The sequence below is a fragment of the Rhinolophus sinicus genome, chromosome 8 (genome assembly GCF_057876585.1).
Source record: "Rhinolophus sinicus isolate RSI-liver-muscle chromosome 8, RSI-T2T, whole genome shotgun sequence".
In the NCBI taxonomy this organism is placed as follows: domain Eukaryota; kingdom Metazoa; phylum Chordata; class Mammalia; order Chiroptera; family Rhinolophidae; genus Rhinolophus; species Rhinolophus sinicus.
Window position 1 is genome coordinate 40,940,722 of NC_142508.1, and position 25,006 is coordinate 40,965,727.

At 49.4% G+C, this 25,006-nt stretch overlaps 1 protein-coding gene across 2 annotated transcripts in view; it reads right to left on the reverse strand.

The window, feature by feature from the left end:
- MARK4 (microtubule affinity regulating kinase 4) overlaps positions 1-25,006 on the reverse strand; it is a 29,610-nt gene that overhangs the window by 1,672 nt on the left and 2,932 nt on the right. Inside the window, exons 2-17 of one of the 2 annotated variants that reach the window (XM_019754875.3) lie at positions 23,084-23,284; positions 21,051-21,104; positions 20,921-20,969; positions 20,176-20,241; positions 20,024-20,094; positions 18,786-18,842; positions 16,064-16,300; positions 12,952-13,071; positions 12,402-12,501; positions 10,943-11,052; positions 10,676-10,835; positions 7,754-7,971; positions 4,888-4,991; positions 2,697-2,975; positions 2,457-2,536; positions 1,442-1,486 (exon numbers count right to left, since the gene is read on the reverse strand). In XM_019754875.3, the coding sequence (XP_019610434.1) occupies positions 1,442-1,486; positions 2,457-2,536; positions 2,697-2,975; positions 4,888-4,991; positions 7,754-7,971; positions 10,676-10,835; positions 10,943-11,052; positions 12,402-12,501; positions 12,952-13,071; positions 16,064-16,300; positions 18,786-18,842; positions 20,024-20,094; positions 20,176-20,241; positions 20,921-20,969; positions 21,051-21,104; positions 23,084-23,284 (1,951 nt within the window). The remainder of the gene's footprint in view (positions 1-1,441; positions 1,487-2,456; positions 2,537-2,696; positions 2,976-4,887; positions 4,992-7,753; positions 7,972-10,675; positions 10,836-10,942; positions 11,053-12,401; positions 12,502-12,951; positions 13,072-16,063; positions 16,301-18,785; positions 18,843-20,023; positions 20,095-20,175; positions 20,242-20,920; positions 20,970-21,050; positions 21,105-23,083; positions 23,285-25,006) is intronic. The other variant, XM_019754874.3, reaches the window with a different exon arrangement.

The following is a 25,006-nucleotide window of genomic DNA, read 5'->3' on the forward strand; positions in this document are numbered from 1 at the left end:
GTGATGCAAGAACCTGGCTACCTGAATGACCTCAAGGAACAGAGTGGCCCTGCCAGCCTGGCCTGGCCACATGGTTTGTGAGAGAGAAAAGTTTATTCCTGTCGGTATTTTGGGGTCTCTTTGTTCTAGTAGTTAAACTCATTTCTTAACTAATACATCCTTTTTTTGGTAAGAACAATCACTTTTCCATTGGAGGACCAACTCTCCCTACTCTAGACCAGGAGTTTTCACCTAGAAGCAGTACTGTCCTCCAAAGGGGTATTTGGAAATTTCGGGGGCTTTTTGTCACAATGTCTTGGGATGGGAACACCATGGGGATTTATTAAGTTGTGTGTGTGTGTGTGGGGGGGGAATCAGAGACAATATATGTTCTGCAATTGGCAAGAGGGCCCTGCACAACAAAGAAACATCCTGCCTAAAGTATGATACCAAGAGTAATCCTTTTGAAAAACATTGCAGATCTAGCCTTTCCAGTTTAGGTCGGGCTGACTCTGCCTCCCAGTGCTAAGGGTGAACACATGACTCAGTTCTGGCCAATGAGAGCATTCCATCTCCCTGGCCACTGTGATTGCCTCAAGGATGAGCATGTGACCAGGTCTAACCAATCAAGAGTACTCCATCTCTCTGACCATAGGCATTCCTTTAGGGATGAACATGTGACCCAGTCAATAGGAATCAGTCTACCGACTTTGTTGGAACTGCTGGGGCAGCTCTTTACTTCCACTGGGGTCTCCAAACTGGTGTTGTGTCAAACTACAGCAGGGTTTGGCAAAGTACAGCTATACTTTGTAAAAAAGTTGTATTGAAACACAGCCACACCCATTTGTGTTTGTATTGAATGGGGCTGTTTGCTCTACAATAGCAGAGCTGAATAGACAGGATACAGACTCTCTTGGCCCTCAAAGTCTAACAATTTTCCACCTAGGGCTATATACCGTATTTCCCCGAAAATAAGACCAGGTCTTATATTAATTTTTGCTCCAAAAGACGCATTAAGGCTTATTTTACATTATGAGCATCCCGAAAAATCATGCTATGGCTTATTTTCCGGTTAGGTCTTATTTTCGGGGAAACACGGTAGATAATATTTGCCACCAGCTGGCCACCATTCTGCCTCATTGGATGAGAGGGGAAAGGGGGCATGGTGTCAACAGGGGGAGGAGCTGGTTATAGATGGAAGAGGCCGAAGTTAAAGATGGTCAAGAGCAAGTGCTCAGGGATGGGGTGGAAATGAGGGGAAATCATTTGGTGAGGGGGAGGAAGAGGAGCTGGTAGAGAAGGGATGTCACAGGGGCATCTCAGGGAGCTGGCCTTGGATGATGAGGCTCAGGTTCTATCTAAGGACCAGGGGAAGTGGGGGGAGGTGCTGAGACAAGAGGGCTCTGAGGCAGGCCAGGGGGAGGGCCTGGTGTAGCAGTCAGGGGTAGGCACACAAACTCACCTTGTGACCTCAGGTCCCCCGATTCTCTCAGGTTCGTCTGTGACCCTAAGGGAGGAGAGGGGGGCAGAGTGTCTAATCTGGACGTAGGGCGCCCCCTCCCCCAACCTACCACCTCTAGGACTCTGGGCAGCTCCTGCCTTGGCCCGGGTTAGGAACCCCCCTGGCTGGAGCTGGGCTGGGGAAGGCCTAGAGTCAGGATTTGATTTCCCTTTCCATGCCCAGAAGGGGAGCCCATTCTGTAATGGTTAGTGTAAGTCACAGGAAAGATACTAAAGAATTTGGAAGACAAAGGAGAGAGGAGGTGGGCAAAGACACACACCTATATATAGAAGGGGCAACAGACACACACATACACATCCCTCCTTCAGGCTTTGCTCGAATGACATCTCCTTAGTGAGGCCTGCCCCATTTAAAATTGCACCCGCCCTTCCCCACACCCCTGAGCCCTCTTCCCTGCCCTATTTTTCTCCTTATATTTGTTACTATGTGATAGTCTATATATATATTGCTTATTTATTGTTTCCTCTCTGGGTCCCCTAGTAGAATGTCAGCTCTGCCTGGGCAGGGCTTGACAAAGTACACTTGGTTCACTCTACTCCAGGGCCCAGGGTGGTTCCAGGCATATAGTAGGTACTCAGTGAATAATGGAAAACATTTATAAAACATTTTCCAAGGCAACATTATAAACTCACTCTATACATATATCACTTCATTTAATCCACAAAGCAACCCTATGAGGAAGGTACTGTTATTACTATACCCATTTTCCAGAAGAGAAAAAGTGAGTCCCAGAGAGATTGAATGACTTGCTCAAGGTCACTCAGCAGAGCTGGGGTCTGAACCCCGAGAGTCTGGCTCCAGAGGCCAGACTATTGCTTATTAAATGAGTAAATGACCCCAGGTACAGACCCCTCCCCGACTGACAGTGCCCCCCTCCCTCCACGCCCGCACACACAGGTCAGACATGCAGATAGGGAGGCAGAGCCAATGAGAGTGGAGGGTGGACAGGACTTACTGATCTTGGATCCCTGGGGCAAAGAGGTGCCCGAAACGCAGCGGTTAGAATTCTGTCGTTTAGAGGGATCGAGGGTAACCCTGTAGTGTGAGGAGGGAGGTGAAGGGTGACGCAGGAGGAGGAAGAAGAGGAGGAAGAGGAGATGATGTCGGGGTACAGGAGGCAGAGCAGAGTAGAAGACAGGTTAGGCCCCATCAGCCCCCTACCCTGCACCCTGCCCCCATGTCCCGTGGGGCTTACCTTCGGGTCAGTTTGGAGGTCAGCTTGGTGAAGAGGTTGGTGGTGGGGCGGGGCCGCCCGGTGGGCAGGGGTGTGGCCTCGTGGGCCAGTGTGGGAGAGGCAGGGGGCCCATTCTGCACACCCCCGCCTCCCCCGCCCCCTGCCCGCCGGTCTCGGACCTGGCCACCATGGAAGGTGCTTCGGATGGTGGAACCCCGTGCCAGGCGGCTCCGCTCTCCCGATGGTGGAGCCAGGCTGTGACTGGAGGGGGAGGCGGGCGGCACCCGTGGGGTACCAGAGCTGTGGGCAAAGAAGGACAAGTCAGGGCCACACCTCAAGGCAGGCCAAGTCCCCAGCCCCTCTGATTCTTCACTGTCCTGTCCCGAGATCATAAACTCCTCCTAACCTAGAGCTCGGAGACAGGGCTGCCATGTACAGTAGTACATGCTGTGTATGTACAATTAGTATTATATTACCCATTCCCAACACCCCTAAGTCATCCCTCCTTCAAACTGTCCTTTCTTCAAACTGGCCCTTCCAAACTGTCCCCTAACCAACCTTTCCTTTCTCCAAACTCAGTCATTGAATAGACTCATACCTTTTTGGATGAATCTATTGCTATTTGCGATCCAAACCTCAGGAACCAAATCAACTTTGTAAATACTCTGCTATCTGAACTTTCATTATCCAAACTTGGGAAAGGAACAGATGTGTAATGTTAAGAGTATCTATATTAATTATGACAATTTTTCAACAGGTGAAAATAAGGAGGAAGGGACTGTCTTCCTAACTCTCTCAGGATGCTGTGTGGGCAGTGGTGGTCCCACTGTACCAGGACCCTCCTCCAGCCCCCCCTGACCCTCCCAGTCCCGATAGCAGAGGTCAGACCTCCAATCTCTATCCTTCCAGGGACCCCAGTAACCAGCCTGGATTTTAAAGAGAGAACCCTGACTGTGGCAGATGCCACTACCTCTCCCCCAAAATTCATCCTCCTTGTTTTTCTATAGTAACCAAACTTTTAATTAAGAGTATGAGCGCTGTACATGGCCATCCAGCCAGAGACTACATTTCCCAGTCTCCCTTGCAGCTAGGGGTGGTCATATGGCTATGCTCTGGCCAATGGGATATAAGCAGAAGTACTTGGTACCATTTCTGGGTCACGCCTCTATAAAAAGAATGCTGCTTTCACTCCACCTTCTTTTCACCCTTCTTGCTGGTTGGAAAATGGTGGCAACTGATGCAGTGGCCTCAGACCCAGAGCTGGAGCCTCATGTTGAGATTGACAGAATCAACCTGGGTCCTTGAAGGACCTTTCCTGACTACCTCTGGATTGTTGTCACAGAGGACTAAACTTCCATCTCATTTAAGCCACTATACCTGGGGTCTCCTTGTTTCAGCAGCTGAGTCTATAATCTAACTATACATCGTCACTTGACTAGAGATGAAAGGCCATGCATTACAGTGATTACAAATACAGATTCTGGAATCTTTGCTCCTTGACTTATCAGCTGTGTGGCCTTGGATAAGCTACTTAACCTATCTGTGCCTCATTTCCTCAGCTGTAAAATGGTGATACCAGGATCTACCTCACAGACTTGTTAGGGACATTCAACCACCTAAAGTACAGAGGCCTGGCACATGGTTACTGCTTGATGAATGTTGGCTACTAGTATTTTTATATCCATTTTTATATCCCTACAGTCCTGATGGGCAGGAGAGTCATTCTCCTGAAGCCCACCCCACTCTTGGACTTGAAGTTGGATGTGAACAAATTCATTTCCTTTTTATGCTGCCAGCCAGTCTGCACTGGTTCCCCTCACTTGCCAGCTGAGAGAGACTGAACAGACTCAGGCAAAATAAGTTTGAAAACCAGCCAACCAGAGGATGTGGAAGCTGTGACATTCTGGGGCTTCTAAGTACTAAAAATGGATCATTAAAAAAATAAAATAAAAATCAACTTGGATTCCCAAGGCTCGTGGGCAGAGAACAGGGCAGACGCTACCCTGTGCTGATGACTGATTAATTAAGGGGGGAAGATTTTCAGGGGGGTCCGGGAGGGGGAGGACATGGGTAGAGTCTGCCAAGGGAAGGGCAGAGACATATACTCCCCAGTCCCAATGGCACCCCTCCCCCGACATCTATCATCTTAGATCAAGAGGGGCCCTGCCCACCTCATCCCACTCCGCACTCCTCACTGCCACCCCCTCCTTACCTGTTTTCTTTGCCATTTGGCAAAAGGGATGGGCGCTCAGCTCCTGGTCGTTCTGTGCAAACGTAGGTGTTTCTGCGGGTCATCATGCTGGGAGGGAGGTTGTTCTGTGGGAGACATGGCCAGGAGGGGAATGAGGGGGTAAAAGGGTACCCCTTAACTCCCTGCTTTTACCCTCCCTGGCCTCCCTCATTATGAACGAGGTAGGGGCCTATGTGTAAACTGATGGTTTACTCTGGGCTAAAGGACCCAAAGACAAGGCTAATGGCTCATTCCAGCAATCTAGGCTAAGAGTCAAGGGAGGCCATTGGAGCTGAGAGAGGGTCAGAGAAGGTTCCAGGAGCAGCCTTGTCCACCTCTTTCCCCACTCTACCCCCCCAGTACAGTTCATCAAAGTTTTTTTTAACATATTCATGCCAGAGTGTCTCTCTCTTTGCCTTTGCTGAGGCTGTCTCATCTGCTACCTGGATATTCCTCCTACCTTTCCTCTGACTCACTCCTATGCACATTTCAGATGTCACTTCATAATCTACTCCCACCCCAGGCCCCAGGTTAAGTCAGGTGCCTCCTTTGGCTTCCCCGGTGCAGCCTTGATCACCTTGTATCGTCAACATCTGTTCACATATATGTCCCTACCCAGCACTGGACAGTGAGCTCTCTGAGGATAAGAAATACCACATCAGGATTATGTTGCCTCATAAAATGTATTTGGGAAGTGATCCCTCTTTTTCTAACCTCGGAAAGTTTGTCTAACATTGGCATTATTTCAGGCGGCTGGATGGCTCAGTTGGTTAGAGTGCGAGTGAGGTCTGAACAACAGGGTCGCCAGTTCGATTCCCACATGGGCCAGTGAGCTGTCCTCCACAACTAGATTGAAGACAATGAGCTGCCACTGAGCTGCTGGAGGGGCGGCCAGATGGCTGTTGGTTAGAGCTTGAACTCTCAACAACAAGGTTGCTGGTTCAATTCCCACATGGGATGGTGGGCAGCACCCCCTGCAACTAAAGACTGAAAATGGTAACTGGACTTGGAGCTGAGCTGTGCCCTCCACGACTAGATTAAAGGACAACAACTGGGAGCTGATGGGCCCGGGAGAAACACACCGTTCCCCAATATTCCCCAATAAATCTTTAAAAAAAAAAAAAAGATTGGCATTATTTCTTCTTTCGATGTTTGGAAGAATTCCACCAGTTTAGAACCATTTGGATCTGGAATTTTCTTTATGGGAAAGGTTTAAATTATGGATTCAATTTCTTTGACTATTCAGGTTTTCTATTCCTTCTCATGTCAGTTTTGTTCACTGTGTTTTTAAAGATACTTATCCATTTCATCTAAGTTGTCAAATTTATTGGCTTAGAGTAGCTCCTACTACCTTCTTACCATCTTATGTTAAAACATAGTTATCTTGGGGGCAGCCAGTTGGCTCAGGTGGTTAGAGGGCAATGCTCATAGCACCAAGGTTGCCCGTTCAGTTCCCACATGGGCCAGTGGGCTGCACCCTCCACAACTAGATTGAAGACAACTTGACTTGGAGCTGATGGGTCCTGGAAAAACACACTGTTCCCCAATTAAAACAAACAAACAAACCCATAGTTATCTTTTTCATTCTGATATTGTTAATTTGTGTTTGTTATCTTTTTTTTCTTAATCAGTCTTGCTAGGGGTCCACTTTTATTACTCTTTTCAAGAACTAGCTTTCAGCTTTCGTGATTTTCTCTAGTGTATGTTTTCTCCTTTACTGACTTTTCTTATTATTGCCTTCCTTTTACTTTTTTGGGGGGCTAATTTGCTGTTCCTTTTCTAGCTTCTTATAATTTAGGTTTTATTTTAACAACATAGCTCTTACTGAGTGCTACTGAGCCAGCTGCTGTGTGAAGTACTTTATTCTCACGACAACCCAAGTTCTGTGATAAGCTGATTTCACCAGGTGGAATACTGAAGCTCAGAGACGTGAAGGCACTTGCTCAAGGTCACATAGCTCATCAATGTAATTCAAACTCTGGTCCATGTGGCTTCAGAGTCCTCACCAGTTTCCTATAATCTGCCTCCACCCTTGTCTCCCTATGTTGAGGATATTTTGGTTCCCTCAGCTTGCACCGTAACATTCTAGGGAGCTGCAGAAGCAGGAAAAGCCAAACACCACATTCCCCAGAGTGCTCTGCAGCTCGGTTCTGGGTAGGAACAGGTCCTGCCAATCTCTGCACTCATGAAGATATGGAAGGTGGAAATAGGGTGGCAGTCACCTTCCTGTCCCCTTTGACTTCTGCTCACACAGGCAAGGTCATGAGATGCGGGTCTTTGCTTTAGCAGGGCTCCAGTGCCCATTCTCCAGACCTCTCGGTGGCAAGAGGCTCTTCTGGTAGAGGAAGAAGTTTTTGAGTCTTATCCTGTAGCCATGATCATGTGTTCTTGAATTCAACATGAGAGGTGGCCCCAGTGGTGGCAGGTCCCTTGGTGGGTCAGGTCTGCTGTCGTGAGATGTCATTCCTGTAGGTCTAGTCTTTTGCCTGCTCCTCCAGCACTTCCTACAATTTTGTAAGCACCACACCTAATTCCCTGTATTAAATCCTTCCTGCCCAAAACGTGTAGTTCTTCTTTCTGACACACTAGCATCAGGCAACGAGTGAAAACTCAGGCAACGAGCTCAGGCAACGAGAGAACACTCAATAAATGTCTGTCGAGAATGAATGAATGAATGAATGAATGAATGAATGAATGAAAGAAAGGAAGTAACAAGGAGTCCTGTGTGATGGTCTGGGGAACAGGATGGGAAATGGCAGGGTCTAAAAGATGTGAATCTGGTGGCATCTACAGGCTGGGCCACAGGTGGTCGCACCCCTGACCCTACTCCCCACCCCTGGCTACTCACAGGGGTGCTCGTGCTATCCTTTCGCCGCTCTGGGATCTCAGCCTTGTTGGGGTTGTGGGCGCTGCTGACCATGGGGCTGGAGGGGGGCAGCCCTCGGCTCCCGCTGCCCGCAGCACTGCAGCTTGCCTTCCGGCCAGGCAGGCGCTCCTCTTTCAGCTCCGTCTCCCCCGTGCTGGTCGGGCTGCGCTTAGGGTGCAGGGGTGCAGGGGATGGGCCGCCTGGTGGAAGGAGGGGACAGTTAGGGCTGGTGTCACCTGGAAAAGCCAGAACCTACTCTGGGTGATCCTTGGGAGCCTAGAATTCCTTGTATCAGCTGCAATCTCTGCATAGGTCACTATGACAATATCTGCCAAAATGACACACGCACATATACTGACCCAGAAACTCTACATAAATGACACGATGCACGCAGAAGGTATGCATTGCGTCATTCTGTTTTTAAAGGCACAAAGATTGGGAACAGCCTAAATGCCCTTTAATAGGGGAATTGCTAAATAAGCCAAGATAGTTCTGTATAGTATTCCAAGATTATGGAATACTATACAGCTATAAAAAAGAAAAAGAAAAAGAAAGCTCTTTATGTAACAATAAAGCAATCTTCAAGACAGCCTACAAAGAAAAGGCAAGGCATGAGGTCTACAGTGTACTACCATTTGTATAAAAAAGGAGGAAAGTGCATATCTGATCTGTATCTCCTTGTTTATATATGAGCATCTCAAAAAGGCTATCATTTGTGTTAAAAGGAGAGAATATTATCTTTATAGTATATTAGTATGTTAACATAGTATCTACATATCTTTATATGTCTCTTTTCTTTCTATCTTCCTCCTTCTGTTCATAACTACTTCTTTATGTATTTATAAATGAAACCCTTCAAAATAATTTATATAAAACCAGTAATAGTGGTTGCCTCCAAGGAGAATGGGGTGGGGGTGGGGTGGCTGGGAGAAATACATTACATGAAAACATTTTTATTGCCTACCCTTTCTGTACTACTACATTTGAAGCATGTTTTAATTTTAAAAACCAATCTGATAGATGATGTAATACAGAATTGTACACCTGAAATCTATGTAACTTTACTAACAATTGTCACCCCCATAAACTTTAATTAAAAAAAAATAAATCTGGCCCCTTAGTACATCTTAGGTATTTACAGGTTTAGAAACATGTTCTAGAACTTCAGACAATCAGAACTTCGGCATGTTAAATCCTCATGAATCTTAATAGTTAAAAGTCCCAGGAAAAGAAAAGAAAAAGAAAAAGTCCCAGAACCATAATAAAAGTTCTGCAGTGATGGATAAGGGGCGCCTGTCAACAATCCTTCACTCCGAGAACCCCTGGAACCCAGAAGGTCTCCATGTGGGGGCTTTTAAAGGGTACATGTTCTAACCATAGGATGCTGGAGTCACAAGCTTCTGAGGATTTTCTGGGCCAGTCTTGCTATTTTATGGGTGGGGAAAAGGAGACCCAGGGGAGGGGAATGGCTTGACCATCCATAAACCCTTACTTCCTGTTTAGGGCTGATGCTGAGCTTCCTGACACCCCTCTCTCCATACTAGTGCCTCTCCCAGAGTAAAGAGCTTCACCCTGGAGATAAGAAGGGCTGCAAAATAACAGAGAGTTGGAGACCACCCTGGCCATCCCTTAAACTGTTACACATAGAGTTACCATATGACCCAGCAATTCCACTCCTAGGTATTTCCCAAGGGCAATGAAAACATACATCCACACAAAAACTTGTACACAAACGTTCACAGCAGCACCATTTACAATAGCCAAAAGGTGGAAACAGCCCACATGTCCATCAACTGATGAAAGGATAAAGAAAAAGTGGTCTATCCATGCAATGGAGTATTATTCAGCAATTAAAAGGAATAAAGTACTAATCCATGCTAAAACATGGAGAGACCTTGAAAATGTTATCCTAAATGAAAGCCGGACACAAAACGGCACATATTGTGTAATTCCATTTATATGACGTGTTCAGAATAGGCAAATCTGTACAGACAGGTAATCAATTAGTAGTTGTCAGGGGTCTGGGGGGTAGAGTGGAGGGGGGATTGGAAGTGGATGGCTAAGGGGTGTGGAGTTTCTTTTAGGGTAATTAAAATGTTCTAAAATTGATTGTGGTGATACACAATTCTGTCAATATACTAACATCACTGATTTGTACACTTTGAATGGTATGTGAATTATATCTCAATAAAGCTGTTAAAAAATAGTGGAGACGATTAACATTTGATGAGAGTGTAAGTAAGAGACCTCTTGGGAGTTTCTATGCCTAAATCTGTGAAGGTGGTGGTGGGGCCTATTTATTTTCTGAAGGGGATGAGATACCTTCAGTTATAGAATGTGGGGTACAATTAGGTGTCTGTCCAGCCCCTTACCATTAGTAAGGAAGGGGCTCCCCACATTTCAGCGTGGAGGAAAGTCCAGAAGGCAAGCTCTCAGCAGCCACTTTGTACAATGTATCCTCCTGTGTCTCAATCACAGTAGATTAATCCCAAGTGGACCCTGGTATCAGAGCTCTCTCCCTGACAAATGGATCAGGGAGATTCCAGCTACCATTTGGGCTAGTCTCTAAAATTAGATGTAAGGAGCTGAGACATTGGGAAAAGATAAGGTACGGTAAGTGAGAAAGAAACAAAAAACCAGGTGAGCAGAGATGAAGCAAGACACAGCGAGTGTCTATTCTGAGTATGGCTGCTTTTCCAATTTCTGATTCCTCCCAGAGCCTGGCTGTACATTCCTGCCTCCAAGTTCCATGAAATGTCCCTGCATCTTTCTAAGAAAGTCTTCCCTTTGCTGTAACTGGCTTGAATGGGTTTCTGTTGCTTGCCTGCCAGAGAACCCTGACGTAACACAGGGTGGAGGCTTTGGGGCCAGGGATGGCATGTGAGGGTGTGGAGCCATACTCACAGAAGTCACTATGCCTGCGTTGGCGGTGGTAGGTGGAGGAGGAGCTCCGCTGCCCTTTGCTGTGGCTGGTGCCTTTGCTGGAGCTTGTTCCATTGGTGGTGTCGCTGGGCGCCCGCACCCGTGCCAGGGCCAGTGCTGGGGCACCCCGGTCCCCACCCTCCTGCAAGAGGATGACACACAAAGAGCCTCAGCTCCACGTTCCCTCTGCCCCAGAAGTCCCTCCACCCTGGGCACTGCAAAACCCAAATGCCCCTGGCACCTTCTGACCTCAGTCTTCCTGCCCAGCAGGAGGTAGGTGGCGGTCACTTCGTTGTACTTCTGGTTGGTCAAGGCCTCTTTGATTTCTTCCCGCGTGTAGCCCATACCCACCATCACCTCTGGGAGAGGGGAGATGGAGAGGCAGTTCAGTCCCGAGACCCTTCCCTTCCACTTGTTTCTGTATCACATTAGCAATGCCTGCTCTTTGGCCTATCTAGTACCCATTCCCCCTTTTGCCAGGAGGACCCTGATTTTCCTTGGAAGAATATTCTTTCCCAGCTCAGATCACCTGGTTGACTCCTGCCTGTTCCAAGTCCCAAGGGCAGGCATAGGACCCAGCTCTGGCCAATCAGAGTGTCCCATCCATAAGGCCACAGTGACTGATTGGTTCAGGGCAAGCATATGACCCCAGTCTGGCCAATTACAGCATCCCATCCCAAGGCCAAACTGATTGGTTCAGGGGTAGCCAATAATCACCAGCCTAGGGCTTTTAGTAGTTCATCAGGAAGTGGCTTCTCTTCCTGACCGAGTATCCAAGGCCACTAGTATATCTTGCCAGTTTGCTCCTGGGAAGTGGGGGTGGGGGCGTGGTGTGGGGATGTGGGGAGCTGCCTAGGAAAGAAGCCGCCACCACATAGAAGATTCCCAACAACTCTCTAAACACCTGGATCCAGCTGGGTCTGTAGGCTGACATACTCTAGCCTTTTTAGTTATGTGAATGAATTAACTTATCACTATTAGGTTAAACCATATTAAATTGCTATAAAAGTGGCAATTTCCTATGGTTCAACCTATTATTATTATTATCTGATTTAAGCCAAAATGGCTTGGGTTTTCTGTTACTTGCAACCACAAAAGTGCTGACTAACGTAGCCAGCTCTGATGGTGGCCTTTTTCCTCAGCTGTAGAAGAGAGGGTTACTGGATGGTTCCTAAAGAGCTCTTCCAGGGCTAATGCTTTAGGGGTCAAGTGTTGGAAGATTCCAGGCCGGGAGGATCAGGACCAAAGGAGTGGAGGCGGAGGCATATGCCAAGGTGGGGATTTCCCCAAACATGCGGATTACTGATGACTTGTGACCAAACTCTTCTGCAAGTGACTTGTGACTTCTTTTTGTGCCTTAATAGTCAAAGCTAACATACATCAGCACTTATTACATGCCTAATATAAAGTACTTTATGTAGATTAACTCATTTAATATTCATAACAACCCTACAAGATAGGTTCTATGATTGTGCCATTTTACAGATGAGGAAATAGAAGCACAGAAAAGGGAAGACACTTGCCCAGGGTCACACAGCTAGAAAGCAGCAGCAGAGGGGTTGGAGCCCAGGCTTCTCCACTTTCCCCAACTGCCTTGCAACCTTCTCTGACGCACTAACCAAAAGGGTTGGTGCTGGGAAGCTCCTACCCCTGGTTCGGTGGCCTGGGGGCCTGAGGAGCTGGGGCACCTGCGTTCCCTGACTCTCACCGATTCGCTTGGTGTCCCCGAAGTCCTCCTCCGGCTCTGTGTATGGCTTCAGCTCCTCACCCTCATAGCCGATGTTGATCCATTTGTCTTTCATGATTTGCTGCAGGAATCAGAGAAGGACAGGGAAGGGGAAGACAGACGTCAGAAGAAACTAGGAAAATTACAGCTGCGTACCCCCTAGGCAGGCCCCCAGGTGGGGCTACCTGTCTTGCCCCCCCACCTCAAGGCTTAACACCCCAGGATAGAGGGCTTCCTGAGAGCTAGCACCCCCTTGCCCCACCCCCACTCCCCCTGCTGGAGCCTCTGACGCCACCCTCCCGCCCCCACATCATCTAGGTCCCCAGCACCCTGTAATCATCCCAGGAGCTCATTAGCTAATTACTGGCATGGCAGGGAGTGGGCGCAGCGGTGTCAGGACAGGCCCAGGAGTCTTTTCCCGGGCTGCCCGGCTCCCACCTTCCAGCAGCGGATCTTAGGCAGGTGGGAACGGTAGAGGAAAGGTGCAGGGCACGGAGGTTGCAAGGGGAGGGTTGTGGGGCTGACAGCTTACCTCGAGAGTACAGCGTTTAGCTGGGTTCAGCACCAAAAATCTCCTCAGGATGCTCTCACAGTCTGTTGACATGTAGAAAGGGACCCGGTACTTCCCTCTGAGGACTCGCTCCCGCAGCTCCTGGGGGGACAGGGTTACTGGGGGAGAGGCCCAACCTTCCTGTCCACCCATTACACACACACACACACACACACACACACACACACACACACACTCATCTTTGTCTCAATCTCAGACAGAAGTAACAAAAGCTCTGAGTCCCAGCCCCAACGAGGTGGGCAAAACCCTACCACTCTCTCTAGACCTCAGTTCCACACCTATAAAATGAGAACATTAGATGCAGCAACTTTCCAAGAAAATGTACTATTTTTAAAGCTATATAATTTTCCATTCAGAGGAAATCTTACAGAGAAAGTGAATTCTATAAGCCAGGCAAGGGGAGGTGGGCAGGTGAGCCAGCCAGTAGGGTCGCAGTCTCCTTATCTGTAAATAGGAATCCCAGTACCCACTTCATGGACTAGGGTGTGAGTGAATTTATAGAAGTAAATGCCTAGCACACACTGGAACCAGAGCAAGTGCTATTTAATTAGGATTCCAATAGGGGAGGAGGGAGGAGGACCCTGCCCGCCTCCCTTTCCCCGCTGTACCTTCCCCACTAGATACGTCTGTCTTTCCAGAGAACTATGAGCTTTTTATGAGGGTCCTTGCCAAGGCTGTAAATTCCATGCCCTGTGGCCTGGAGGACCAGGGAGGGCCCCTTCCATCCTGAATAAAGAGTGGTTACCAGAAGGGAAGGGGTTGGCGGGAGGTAGAAGAGGGTAAAGGGGGTCAAATGCATGCTGATGGAAGGAGACTTGACTCTGGGTGGTGAACACACAATGTGATATACAGAAAACATATTATAGAACTGTATACTTGAAACTTAGCTTATTAATCAATGTCACCCTAATAACTTAAAAAAAAAAAAGAAGAAAATGTACGGAGAGAGAAAATGGAGAGGGTGAATGAGGGGAGGGGGTCTCTTGGGGTGAAGCCCTTTGCTGGAGACTGGGCTAGGGGTTCTGTTCCAGGGCCTTCTCCTACATGGGCTGGGGAGCCTCCTGGGTCTGCAGATCATTACAGCCTGAAGGGTCGTGAATATTTCATAATAATGAGTATCGCTTTCAGAGCACTCGCCCCGTGCCGGCGGTATTCTAACTGCTTTACCCACATTCCATCTGTGTTCGCAACAATGCTGTGAAGCACGTCACAATGCCCATTTTCCAGAAAAGGAACTGAGGCCTAGAGAGGTTAAGTCACTAGTGCTGGGATTGTACAGCTAGAAACTGACAGGGTCTGGGTTCAAACCCAGGCAGTCGGGCTCCAGAGCCTGTGCTGTGTCACTACTGCACCACACTGCCTCTGTCACATGAAGGTGCCATCGGGCCACTATCACCACCATCAGAGCTGCCCCCAAGCATGTCACCTCGTTAAATGCCAGATCCCGGTGAAGGGCTTTACACACCCAGTCTGGCTATAAGTGGATACTCTTAATGTCCCCACCTACAGGAGGGGAAACTGAGGTTCAGAAAGGGACGTGTCCAAGGTCACTCAGTAAGGAAATGACAGAGCTGGGACCTGCCCAGCTGTGTCTCCTTTGCCCAGCAAGGCCTGAGGTGACTGGAGGGGAAACCAGTACAGCAGGAGGTGACAAGGGCCTGGGGCAGGTGAGTCACTGGCCTAGACCCTTGAAAAGGTCTCTTGGCTTCATGCTTGGGGCTCAGAAAGATTCTTCTGTGATAGTGAGCACTTTCCTGCCTCATCGCAGTGAGTCCTTGGATCGCTGCTACAAGGTTAGTACCTTATGGTCCTCACTGACCAGAGCGGGAGTCTGAGTCTCAGAGGGGCTGGCTGCTCGGCCAAGGCCACTGTGAACAAGGGGCTCCCTCCTCCTCCTCACCCAGTCTCTGCTCTGATGGCCTGTCCTCCTCAACACTGAATGCCACATAAGGAGCCCGAGTAGATGCTGGAGCAGGAGGAAAAAGAGCTACCAAGGAGGTCCTCGGGACGCTATCTGAGTGTAAACCATGGGTTAGAGGTCAGGACTGCATCAACGCTGGATTTCCTGAGTGTGACAGTGGACGGGAAAATACCCGGGTCTCTGCGGATACCTGCTAATATGTTGCTTTTAAAAAAGAACAGTGTGTCTGCAACTAATTCCGAAATGTACCATCAGTAACGATGACCACAGCGACACCATGAGCATATACAAATAGATGTGACAAAAGTGGCCAAATGCTGGTGACTGGAGCATCTCCTGAAAGGTACCATGTGTACTTTGTTCTAGCCTTACAGCTTTTCTATAGACTGGCAATGTTTCAGAATAAAAAGTTCAAAGGAAAAAAAACTTTTCCACCCCTTTTATGTTTTTTCCCCCTGTAGCACTGGCCAGCATCTGCAATAATATATTTTGCTTATTTATTTGGTTTTCTGCCTGGCTCAGCTGCTGGAATGTCGGTCCATGAGGGCAGGAATTTTTCAGTGCACAATTCAGTGGTTTTTAGTATATTCTCTGAGTTGTGCAATCATCACCACAATTTTAGACCATTTCATCACCCCAAAAGAAACCCTATTCTCCAACTTCCCCATCCTCCCCTAGACTTAGGCAACCACTAATCTGCTTCCTGTCTCTTTGGATTTGCCTCTTCTGGACATTTCACAGAAGTGGAATCACACAATGCGTGGCCTTTTGTGATTGGCTTTTCCTACTAAGCGTGTTTTCAAGGATCACCCACAGTGCAGCTGTGGGAAGGCAGGGGTTTCTGCCTCGCTTGTTCACACAGTATCTGCAAAACCTGAAACAGCCTGAACCATCGATGGTGGGCAACAAAAATGTACTGAGGGAGTTGTGATTTGAACACCAGTCCTCTAGCTGCAAAGCCTGTGCCCCAAAGCCCAACAGCAGTCCACTTGGGCTGGCCATGCAGCCGTGGGGACCTGGGTCCTGCCTGACCTCCGTTTTGCCATGTGACCTCAGGCCAGCTCCCTACCTCTGCAGAGGAAGTGTCCGGGATGAGGCTTAGAGAGACCCTGCCCAGGAGAGTAAGACCCCCGTGCCAGCCCCTCCCAGCACCTTGAGGTTGTGCCCATCAAAGGGCAGGGAGCCGCTGACGAGGGTGTACAGGATGACGCCCAGGCTCCAGATGTCCACCTCCGGCCCATCGTACTTCTTGCCCTGGAACAGCTCCGGGGCGGCGTACGGGGGGCTCCCGCAGAATGTGTCCAGCTTCGATCCTAGCGTGAACTCGTTGCTAAAGCCAAAGTCTGCTATCTTGATGTTGGCCTCTGCGTCCAGCAAAAGGTTCTCAGCCTGGGAGGGAAAAAGAGGGCAGAGGGTGGACGTGTGTGGAGGATAGGAGCACAGGCTCTGGAGCTGCTCCACCTGACAGCCTGTGGCCCAGTCCCTTATTCCCTGTGTGACCCCAGGCAGTAACTTTATCTCTCTGGGCCTCAGTTTCCTCATCCACAGAATGGGGGTAATGACAGTCCCTACCTCACAGGGCTGTTTGAGAATTAAGTGAGTTAATATGTGTAAAAGACCTAGAACAATATTCTATACCCAGTAAGCACTATATAAGGTTAGCTATTATTATTGTCCACATGGTCTGCAGAGCTGTGGGTCCTCAGGCCACCTCCTGTCCCTCTCTGAGCTTTAGTTTAACCAGCAGGAAAAAAAAAAGAGGACTGACTGCTCAAGACCCATAAAAATGAAAACAGTCATTTTGTACAACACTCACTGCACACCTATAATGCACTGGGCTTCATCTACTGTCATTTATTTTATAAGAGGGGCTGCAGAAAGTAGGGTTAAGAGTACAGATTCTGGAAGAATCCTAGCTTCAAATCGCAGCTCCACCACTCACTCACTGTGTGACTTTGGGTGGGTTACCAGACTGCCCTGTGCCTCAGTTTCCCTATTTGTAAGCTGAGGTTAAGCGTAAAGCACCAACCACAGCATGTGGGGTGTAGCCAGCACTCAGTAAATGCTTTGTATTGTTATAAGGTTTGGTCTTTTTTTGGTTGCATATGTTCTTATAATCGCCATTTCACAGGTGAGGAAACTGAGGCTCAGGGAGGTTACCTATGTCCACAGCAAGAAAGTAGCAAGGCTGGAATCCAAGAGGCCCGGCCCCGCCATGGCCTGAATGAGGAAGGAGCCTCCAGCACCCTGCCTCTCCCAGTTGACCACAACTCGATGCACAGATCCACCCTTCAAAATGTTGCCTACGGAGGCGGCCAGTTAGCCCAGCTGGTTAGAGCTCAATGCTCTTCTTAACAACAAGGTTGCCAGTTCGATTCCTACATGGGCCACTATGAGCTGCGCCCTCCACAATTAGACTGAAACAACTACTTGACTTGGAGCTAAAGGGTGCTGGGAAAACACACTTAAATAAATAGAAGTTTTGAAAAAAAAAGTGTTGCCCACGTGTGTCCCATCCCAACCATAGCTCTTCCTTAGCCCAGGCCACCAGCATCTCTGGCTTTCTCACGGTCTCCCCTCCTGCTGTTTTTCGGGACCGCCTTTCCCCACCTCTGACCCAACAAAGGGATAGAACCCACAGACACACACTTCAGAGAGTTCTTACCCAAACTTCAATCTGATGGCATCTCAGTCTACCTCGCGGGTGACATTTCCCTTTGTGGCATTTGAGGTGCCACAGGCCAGCCCCATCCTCACGTCTAGGTTGGTTTCCCTGGTGCACTAACCAGATCCCAAAATCCCTTTTAGCCACTTCCAGGACCTTCCACCAGGGGGCGTGCCTCCTCCAGGTCTCCATCCTCACAATCGTGGCACCCTTACCCAGCACCTTAAGGGTGCTTCCTCAGAAGGCCACATGGGGATGTCAGGGCAGTACAGAGAGAGGGAGTGTTTAGAAACTTCTACAGCAACTTGACAATGGAATTTTATGTTTTTTGAATTTAACAGCAATTTTAAAAATTGGGCTTGCGTTTTGTACATGGTTTTTTCATTTCATTTTATTGTACTTTACGAAAGTACCTGCCCACAATGGTTTGGGAATTGAAAACACTAAAACCAGGTCCTTCACTCAAGAAGCACTACCTTAAGAAGCACTTCCTTAAAGCACGGGGGCCTGGCTGACACATAGTAGGTTCTCAAGAAATCACAGCCAAGACTTGACTGAGCCACCCAAACATTTATCTCTCTGGTTTAAGATAAGAAGTCTTGAGATGTGAGGTTATCTCTGGGTGGGGGGTGTGGAGCAGGGACCCCGGGACATGAAGCTTCTCGAGGGGGCTGCCCCTGTTCAGTTTGACCACGCAGCAGAGTCCAGGCCTACTGAGTCCCTTCCCTGCTGGGTGCTAGCTCCAGGGCTGTCAATGGTCCTTCTCAAGTTCTAAGATGCCTGGGAGTCTCAGACCCTGGAGACTGAGGCTCTAAAATCTCAATTCTCAAAGATTCCTGAATGTTCTAAAGTCTGAGAGATTCCAAGACTCTGGAGGTTCTGAGAGTGACAAACTCTATCGTGTCCCAGTGACTTTGTCCAGTACACATGTAACCATCCGGGCCATTCCAGGACACTTTGTTTCTTTCCCCTTTGTTCTCTCCTCCTGCCCCACTCCCGACCCGGTCCCCCTTCTGCTGGCCTTGCTTTTGTCACAAAAGGCTGGGGAAAAAGTCGAGGGGCCCTGAATGCTCAGAGAGGAGCAGGTGGAGAAAAGGGGGTAATGTGGTGGAGGGTTCAGGGGAACCCCAGGGGACTGGAGGAGGGGCTGGGGACAAGCGGGAGCGCTGGGGGCTGAGCTGGGAGCTCACAGTGGGATGGGGGGCTCACCTTCAAGTCCCTGTGTACAATGTTTTTCTGGTGACAGTAGTGCACAGCCGATACAATCTGGGGGGGGGGCGAAGGGGAGAGAAGGTCAGTTACTTGTGGACCCCAAACCTTTCAGCCTCCCTCAGAGACCCCGTGAGCCCACTCACAACCCAGCCCCTGGACCTCAGGCCTCCTCTAAGCACAAGCTGAGATGTTGGGGCCTCACACCCTGATTCAGTCACAGTAGGAAATGCTATGGGTCCTGCACAGGCAAACACTCTGTCACCCAGATATTAGAATGCCCTCCTGACAGGGACATTGGAACCAAGACATGAGGACTAGCCCCCTCCTGACTTTCACTTTTGGAAACATGCATGAATACGTCGCATACCTGTAGATAGATCCATGACCTCAACACACCAAGGCTTAAGCTCCCCACACCCCGTACAACTGTGTCAGAGCCACTGGACAGTCGGACTGACACCCTCGCTCGGATCCCTTCACCCACCAAACCCTCACATCTGTATTCCCTCTTACCAACACACCTGGGCACCCTCACACCTGCATGCCCTCTCACATATCTGGGCACCTCACTGCCACGTACCTGGACACCCACACACCTCATCCACCTGGACATCCTTACACCATACACTCTCTTGTCCACCAAACCTGTATACGCACACCCGGGACCCCTCACACCGTCTCACACACCTGGGCAGCCACATGGCCACACATCTGAAACCACATGCCCTTTTACCCAGCCACCTGGGCACCCACGTACCTGCATGTCCTCTTACCCACAGGCTTACACACCCAAGCTGGGCGCCCCTCACTCATACACTCCGGCTGCCATGCACACTTTTACCCACACATCTACACTCGTACATAGCACCTGGGCACCAACATAGCTATTTCCCACACATCTTCTAATCCACACTCCCACACTCACGTGCCTCGGCTCCCCGGCACCTCCAGGTTCTCTTAGCCACACTCCTACACACTACACACACCCTCACACCCACACATCAGACACCTGCACAGCTGGGCACCTTCCTGCCTGCCTCACCCACCCAGCGGGGCACCTGCACACCTACATCTGGATATCCTCACACCTGGGCATTTGCACACCCATGAACACCCAACTCTCCACCTTTACCCGTACGCAGACTTAAGCCACACCCCCAGGTCATTGGACAATCGGACTCATCCCCAGGGACCCAGGCACCCCTCCCAGCCCCAGCCCCAGCCATGACCCCAACCTGTCGGAACTTGGCTCGAGCTTCCTTCTCCTTCATGCGGCCGTGTGACACGAGGTAGTCAAACACTTCTCCTGCAGGGTAGAGGCCAAGGGCGTCAGGGGGACCCTCTCCGGTCACCGCAGAGGGCAGGGTAGGGAGGGGAGGGGCCTCACCAGCACTTGCATATTCCATCACCAGGTACAGCGTCTTCTCAGTCTCGATCACCTCAAAGAGCTTCACTGCAATAGCCAGAGGGTAGGGGGGTTATGTAGGAAGCGATCTCCCACACCCGACCTGCACTCAGTAACTATGCAGATACGCTGACCATAATACCCCTTACTCAAGAACACTCTATGGCTCCCTACTGATGGCAGGATTTTCCCAACTCTTCAGCCCCATGTCACAACCTTTTCTACTTTCTCACAATAATGTCAGCTCCATGAGGCCAGGAATTTGTGTCTATTTTTTCCACCACTCGGTCCCTAGCATCTGGCATGCAGCAGCCACTCAACAAATATTTACTGAGTAAACGAACAAATGGGTGGATAAATGCTGCAGCCAAATCCAGGCAAGGCTAAATCCCACTTCTTTCCCTAAAAAGCCCTCTCTCTCCCCTCTGCCTAGTGATAATGACAATGATGATGATTGCTATTGATGACAATAGCTCCCACAGCTTAGCTCTGAACTAAATGCTTTGCATGCATTATCTTATCCAATCCTCACAATGACCTTGATGTCAGCCCTTTTATCAATCCCACTCCAGAGGAGAAAACTGATGCTCAGAGAGGGTAAGTGACTTGGCCAAGGTCACAGGGCCAGTGAGCAGCAATATTACTATGAGAAAACAGGTCTGTCCCCGACTCCTTCCCCAAGTGCCCTGGTGGGTAGCCTATGAGCCCACTCCCTTCCCCTTCTCACCAATGTTGGGGTGGTTTAGGCCCTTCATGATGCGGACTTCTCGGAACAGCTAGAAGGATGAAAGAGAAAGATTAGGGTGGGTGGTTCCAAGGACCCTCTCCCCGCCCTGCTTCCTCTCCCTGGGCCTCACCTTCTGCAGGCTGCTGGGGTTCAGCTGGGTTTTGTCGATGATCTTGATGGCAACCTGGAAATGGAAGAAGGAAGGCAGGGCGGGGGTGGGGAGGAGGTCAAAGTACCATAGGCCCTTGGGCTGGCAAGGTCCCCTAACTCAGATCACCATGGGATGCCATTCCTTTGCCCCCTCACAGAAAGCCCTCAACCTGGGCCATTCCTAGTGGATGGGGGATCTGGGCCTCAGGACCTTTGCACATGCTGTTCCCACCATGTTCAGTGCTACCCTTATTTCTGTAAGGAAATATCCCCTATTCCACAGTGGAGTCTGGATGGGGCCTGTGTGAGGGTGACCAAGACCTTGAGGGGGCCCTTTGTGAGGGCATCTTAGATCATTCATCCATCACATCTTTGTTTTGAATGTACGAACTGTGGAACAATGAGCAATAACCGTAGCTTACATTTACCGAGCAGTCACATGTGCCAGGGCCTGGTCTTTGTGCTTTACAAACGAAAACTCTTTTAATCCTCATTACAATCTTATGAGTGCTCGAATTATCCCCATTTTACAAATGGGGAAACTCAGCCAAGGTTATGTGGCTAGTATTGTGGGCTGGAATCTGACCTTATGCAGCCTGATAAAGTGTACTTCTTAAACACTTTAAAACTATATATATATATATATATATATATATATATATATATATATATATATATATACACATAGTTTTAAAAGAGCTTTGAGGTAGTCATCATGGAGGGAACATCAGAATGTTACTGAATTCTCTTTATACTTATTTTACAGTTTAGTTTTAATTTTGAATTACACTTGGGCTAGAGCACCTAAGTTTTTCCATAGTGAGAGGCCTTTAAAATTCTTAATCCAGCTCTAGGCCTGTAGTTTTCCCAAAGGCTTTTGGGGCCACCCCCAACCACCCTCAGATCCACTGGATAACAGAATTCTTCCCCTCGGAGGCCCTTAGAAGCCAGTCCTCTCAGAAACCCCTGGAATCATGTTCAAGACCAACATAAGGGGAACGATGTGTTCTTTGTGGGGGAGAGGGTCCTTTGGCTTTGCTCGTATTCTCACAAATGGGTTTTTAATTTTTGTCAAGCACTTTGTATGCCAGTATTGAGACAATCACATGGTTTTTCTCCTTGAATCTATAAATGTGGCAAAATACATGAATAAATTGTGAATCTGAAAAGAACTGTGCATTCCTGGGAGCAACGCAGCTTTGTCATCACACGCTTTCTCTGATTTTGGTGTCTACGTTCATGCGTGAGGCTAGCCCACCATTTCATTTCTTATCTGCTTTTGTGGTTATCATCGAAGTAGCACTTAAAATCAGTTGGGCAGTGCAGCCTCCTTCTTTAGTCTCTGGAAGTACTGTCATAAAACAGGAATGTTTGGTAGAATTTGCCCATAAAACCACTGGGGCCTGGTGTCTTTTGTGTGTATGGTGTAGACAGTGTGAGGGCAGGAGAGGGTTCACCCAAGGTAGAAGAAACCACTCCAGACACTTGCTCTAAAATTGAATGGGGTGCAGAGGAGTCATGAACCCACCCACCATCATTTTTTCCTCATTAAGTGTGAATTAGAGGCATCATATTTAGGTCCCAAGGTCTGCGCGAATGGGCCCTTTCTGCAATGCTGCCATACTTGGGACTTATGCCCGCTCTGGACGGGAAGGTGGGGAGAGCGTGTAATGGAGAACATAAATGAACTTCTTGTGTTCTCACCATCATAAAACAGGCAGGCAGCCCAGGTTCAGAAACAAAAGCCACATGAATTCTTAGAAATACAATACATGGCTCTGCCTGTGATTTGAGATTTCCTGACAATTTCAGGGATGCCCTAAATTGGCTCTTTTCTGCTACTTAGATTGTTCTGGAAAAATCTGAGATGTTCCAATCTGTCTGAGAGAGAGGCAGGGACTTACCTGAGGTCACAAAGCACAGTGAGGGCCAAGCCCGACCGCATCTCACCTCCCACAAAGTACTGGTGCCGCAGGATTCAACCCTGAGCCCCACCCCATGCCCTCAACTCACCTCCCGGCCAGTGAGGATGTGCCGGGCCAGCTTGACTTTGGCAAAGTTGCCCTTCCCGATGGTCCTCAGGAGGCGATAGTTGCCCACGTGGGGCTGCTCCTCAGGACAGGAGGCGATGGAGTTCCGGCAGCGGGCACCCAGGGAGCGGCTGGACCAGGATGGTCCCTTGTCCGAGGAGCGGCCACTGCCCAAGGTGCCATGCTGGGTGGGGGAGATGGAATGTGAGCGGTGGGCAGCGCCCGTCCGATCCTGCCTTCAGTGGAACCCAGCACTGGGGAGGTTAACTCTAGCCCAGGCCAGAAAAAAAGCAAGATGCCTTTGAGTACCCTGCCTTTTTCTACAAAAAGACGCCTCCAAGAACAAAGATGCTGGGGCCCCCCAACTCTGTAGCATCCAGTGCCCCAAACATTAGGTCTCTTCTTCAGCCCTCCCTGCACTTTGTCTACCCCCAACTTTGTTTTCTAACAACTGGAACCTCCATCAGCTCCATAATATTTCATTCTAAATGCTGCAACCCTCAACCCCAGTCAACGTTGACTGGTCCCAACGCTCCACCCCGCCCCTCACAGCCTCCAACATCCTGTTTTCTCCACCACTGCCCCCACTCCAGCCCACAAATTCTACTCCAAACCCAAATATTAATACCATATTTTGTTCCCAGTTTAGTGCCCTTAACATTTTCTTCCAATCCTAAATTCAACGCCAAACACAGTGCCCAACAGTTTTTCATTTTGCCCTGACGTCATTCTAGCCCCACTGTTACCTTGCTCCTCGCTCGCCCCGCCCCCCACCAAACACTGCTGCTCCATCAGCGCCCTGACCGCTGTCTCCCCCGCCATTACTCCTATCTGTCCCCGATGTTCTGTTCCTGCTGTCCTGTCTCTCTCACCCCCACAGGTCACCTGCTTGCTTCAGGCTGCCCTGTCCTGATTGTGAGCCCCAGAGACTGTGCCTCCCTTTCAGGCCTGAGGCCCAGGGTGCTGGTGACAGAGGGAGCCACAGGCCCCCAGCCAGAAAGCTCTGCTCAGCCCTGCAAAGGGAGCTGAGGAAGAGAGAAAGCCAGGTAGGCAACGAGATGAGGGCTGCCTCTTGGAGAAAAACTGCCAGGCCACTTAACAGTCATGATGACCAATATTTAATGAGCACTGGCCATCAATACATCCCCATCCCCATTTTATAGGTAGGGAAACTGAGGCCCAGAGCTGGGATCTGAACCCAGACAGCTTCCCCCAGAGTTGATGGTCTTCTTCATCACCCTATCATATGCCTCACACGTCCACATCATTTTTATTAAGCAGCCTTTACTAGGGCCAAGTCTTGGGCTAGTAAGTATGTCATCTACATTTAATTCCCAGAGCCCATGAGGGCAGCGTCTGCATCCTCACATTCAGGGGAGAAACTGAGGCTTGGAGAGAGGAGCTGCCTTGTCAAGGTCACACAGTTCATTCACAAAAGGCAGAAATACAATGTTCCCCACATGGGGCAGGAAAAACCACCCGTGCTGAAGCCCTAACCACTGCCCTTCGCCCACTATGCCCTCACGTGGCCTCCGACGTGGGTCCAATTATGATCTGCACTCTCCAGACAGAGACCCCAAGAATGAGGCAGGGTAAATACCTTGTCCAAGGTCACAGGGCAGGTGGAGCAGAGCGGTAGGGGCTCTGACCCGGGCCTGCTGACTCCTGAGTGCTGAGCTCTTTCCCACATCCCACTGGGCCTCCTCCAGGGGAGGGTGGGAAGGGAAGTGGAGATCCAGCCGATAAGATCCCCACTGAGATACCAGCTTGGAGAAGAATCCCCATCAGGTGGCACCAGGGGAGCCAAGTGGGGGTGGGTTGGCACCCCACTGAAGGCAGTGTGGGTGAGGGACCCCTGCAAGGGGCAGCTGGGGCAGTGGGTGACAAAGCCCCCAGGGGGAGGGGG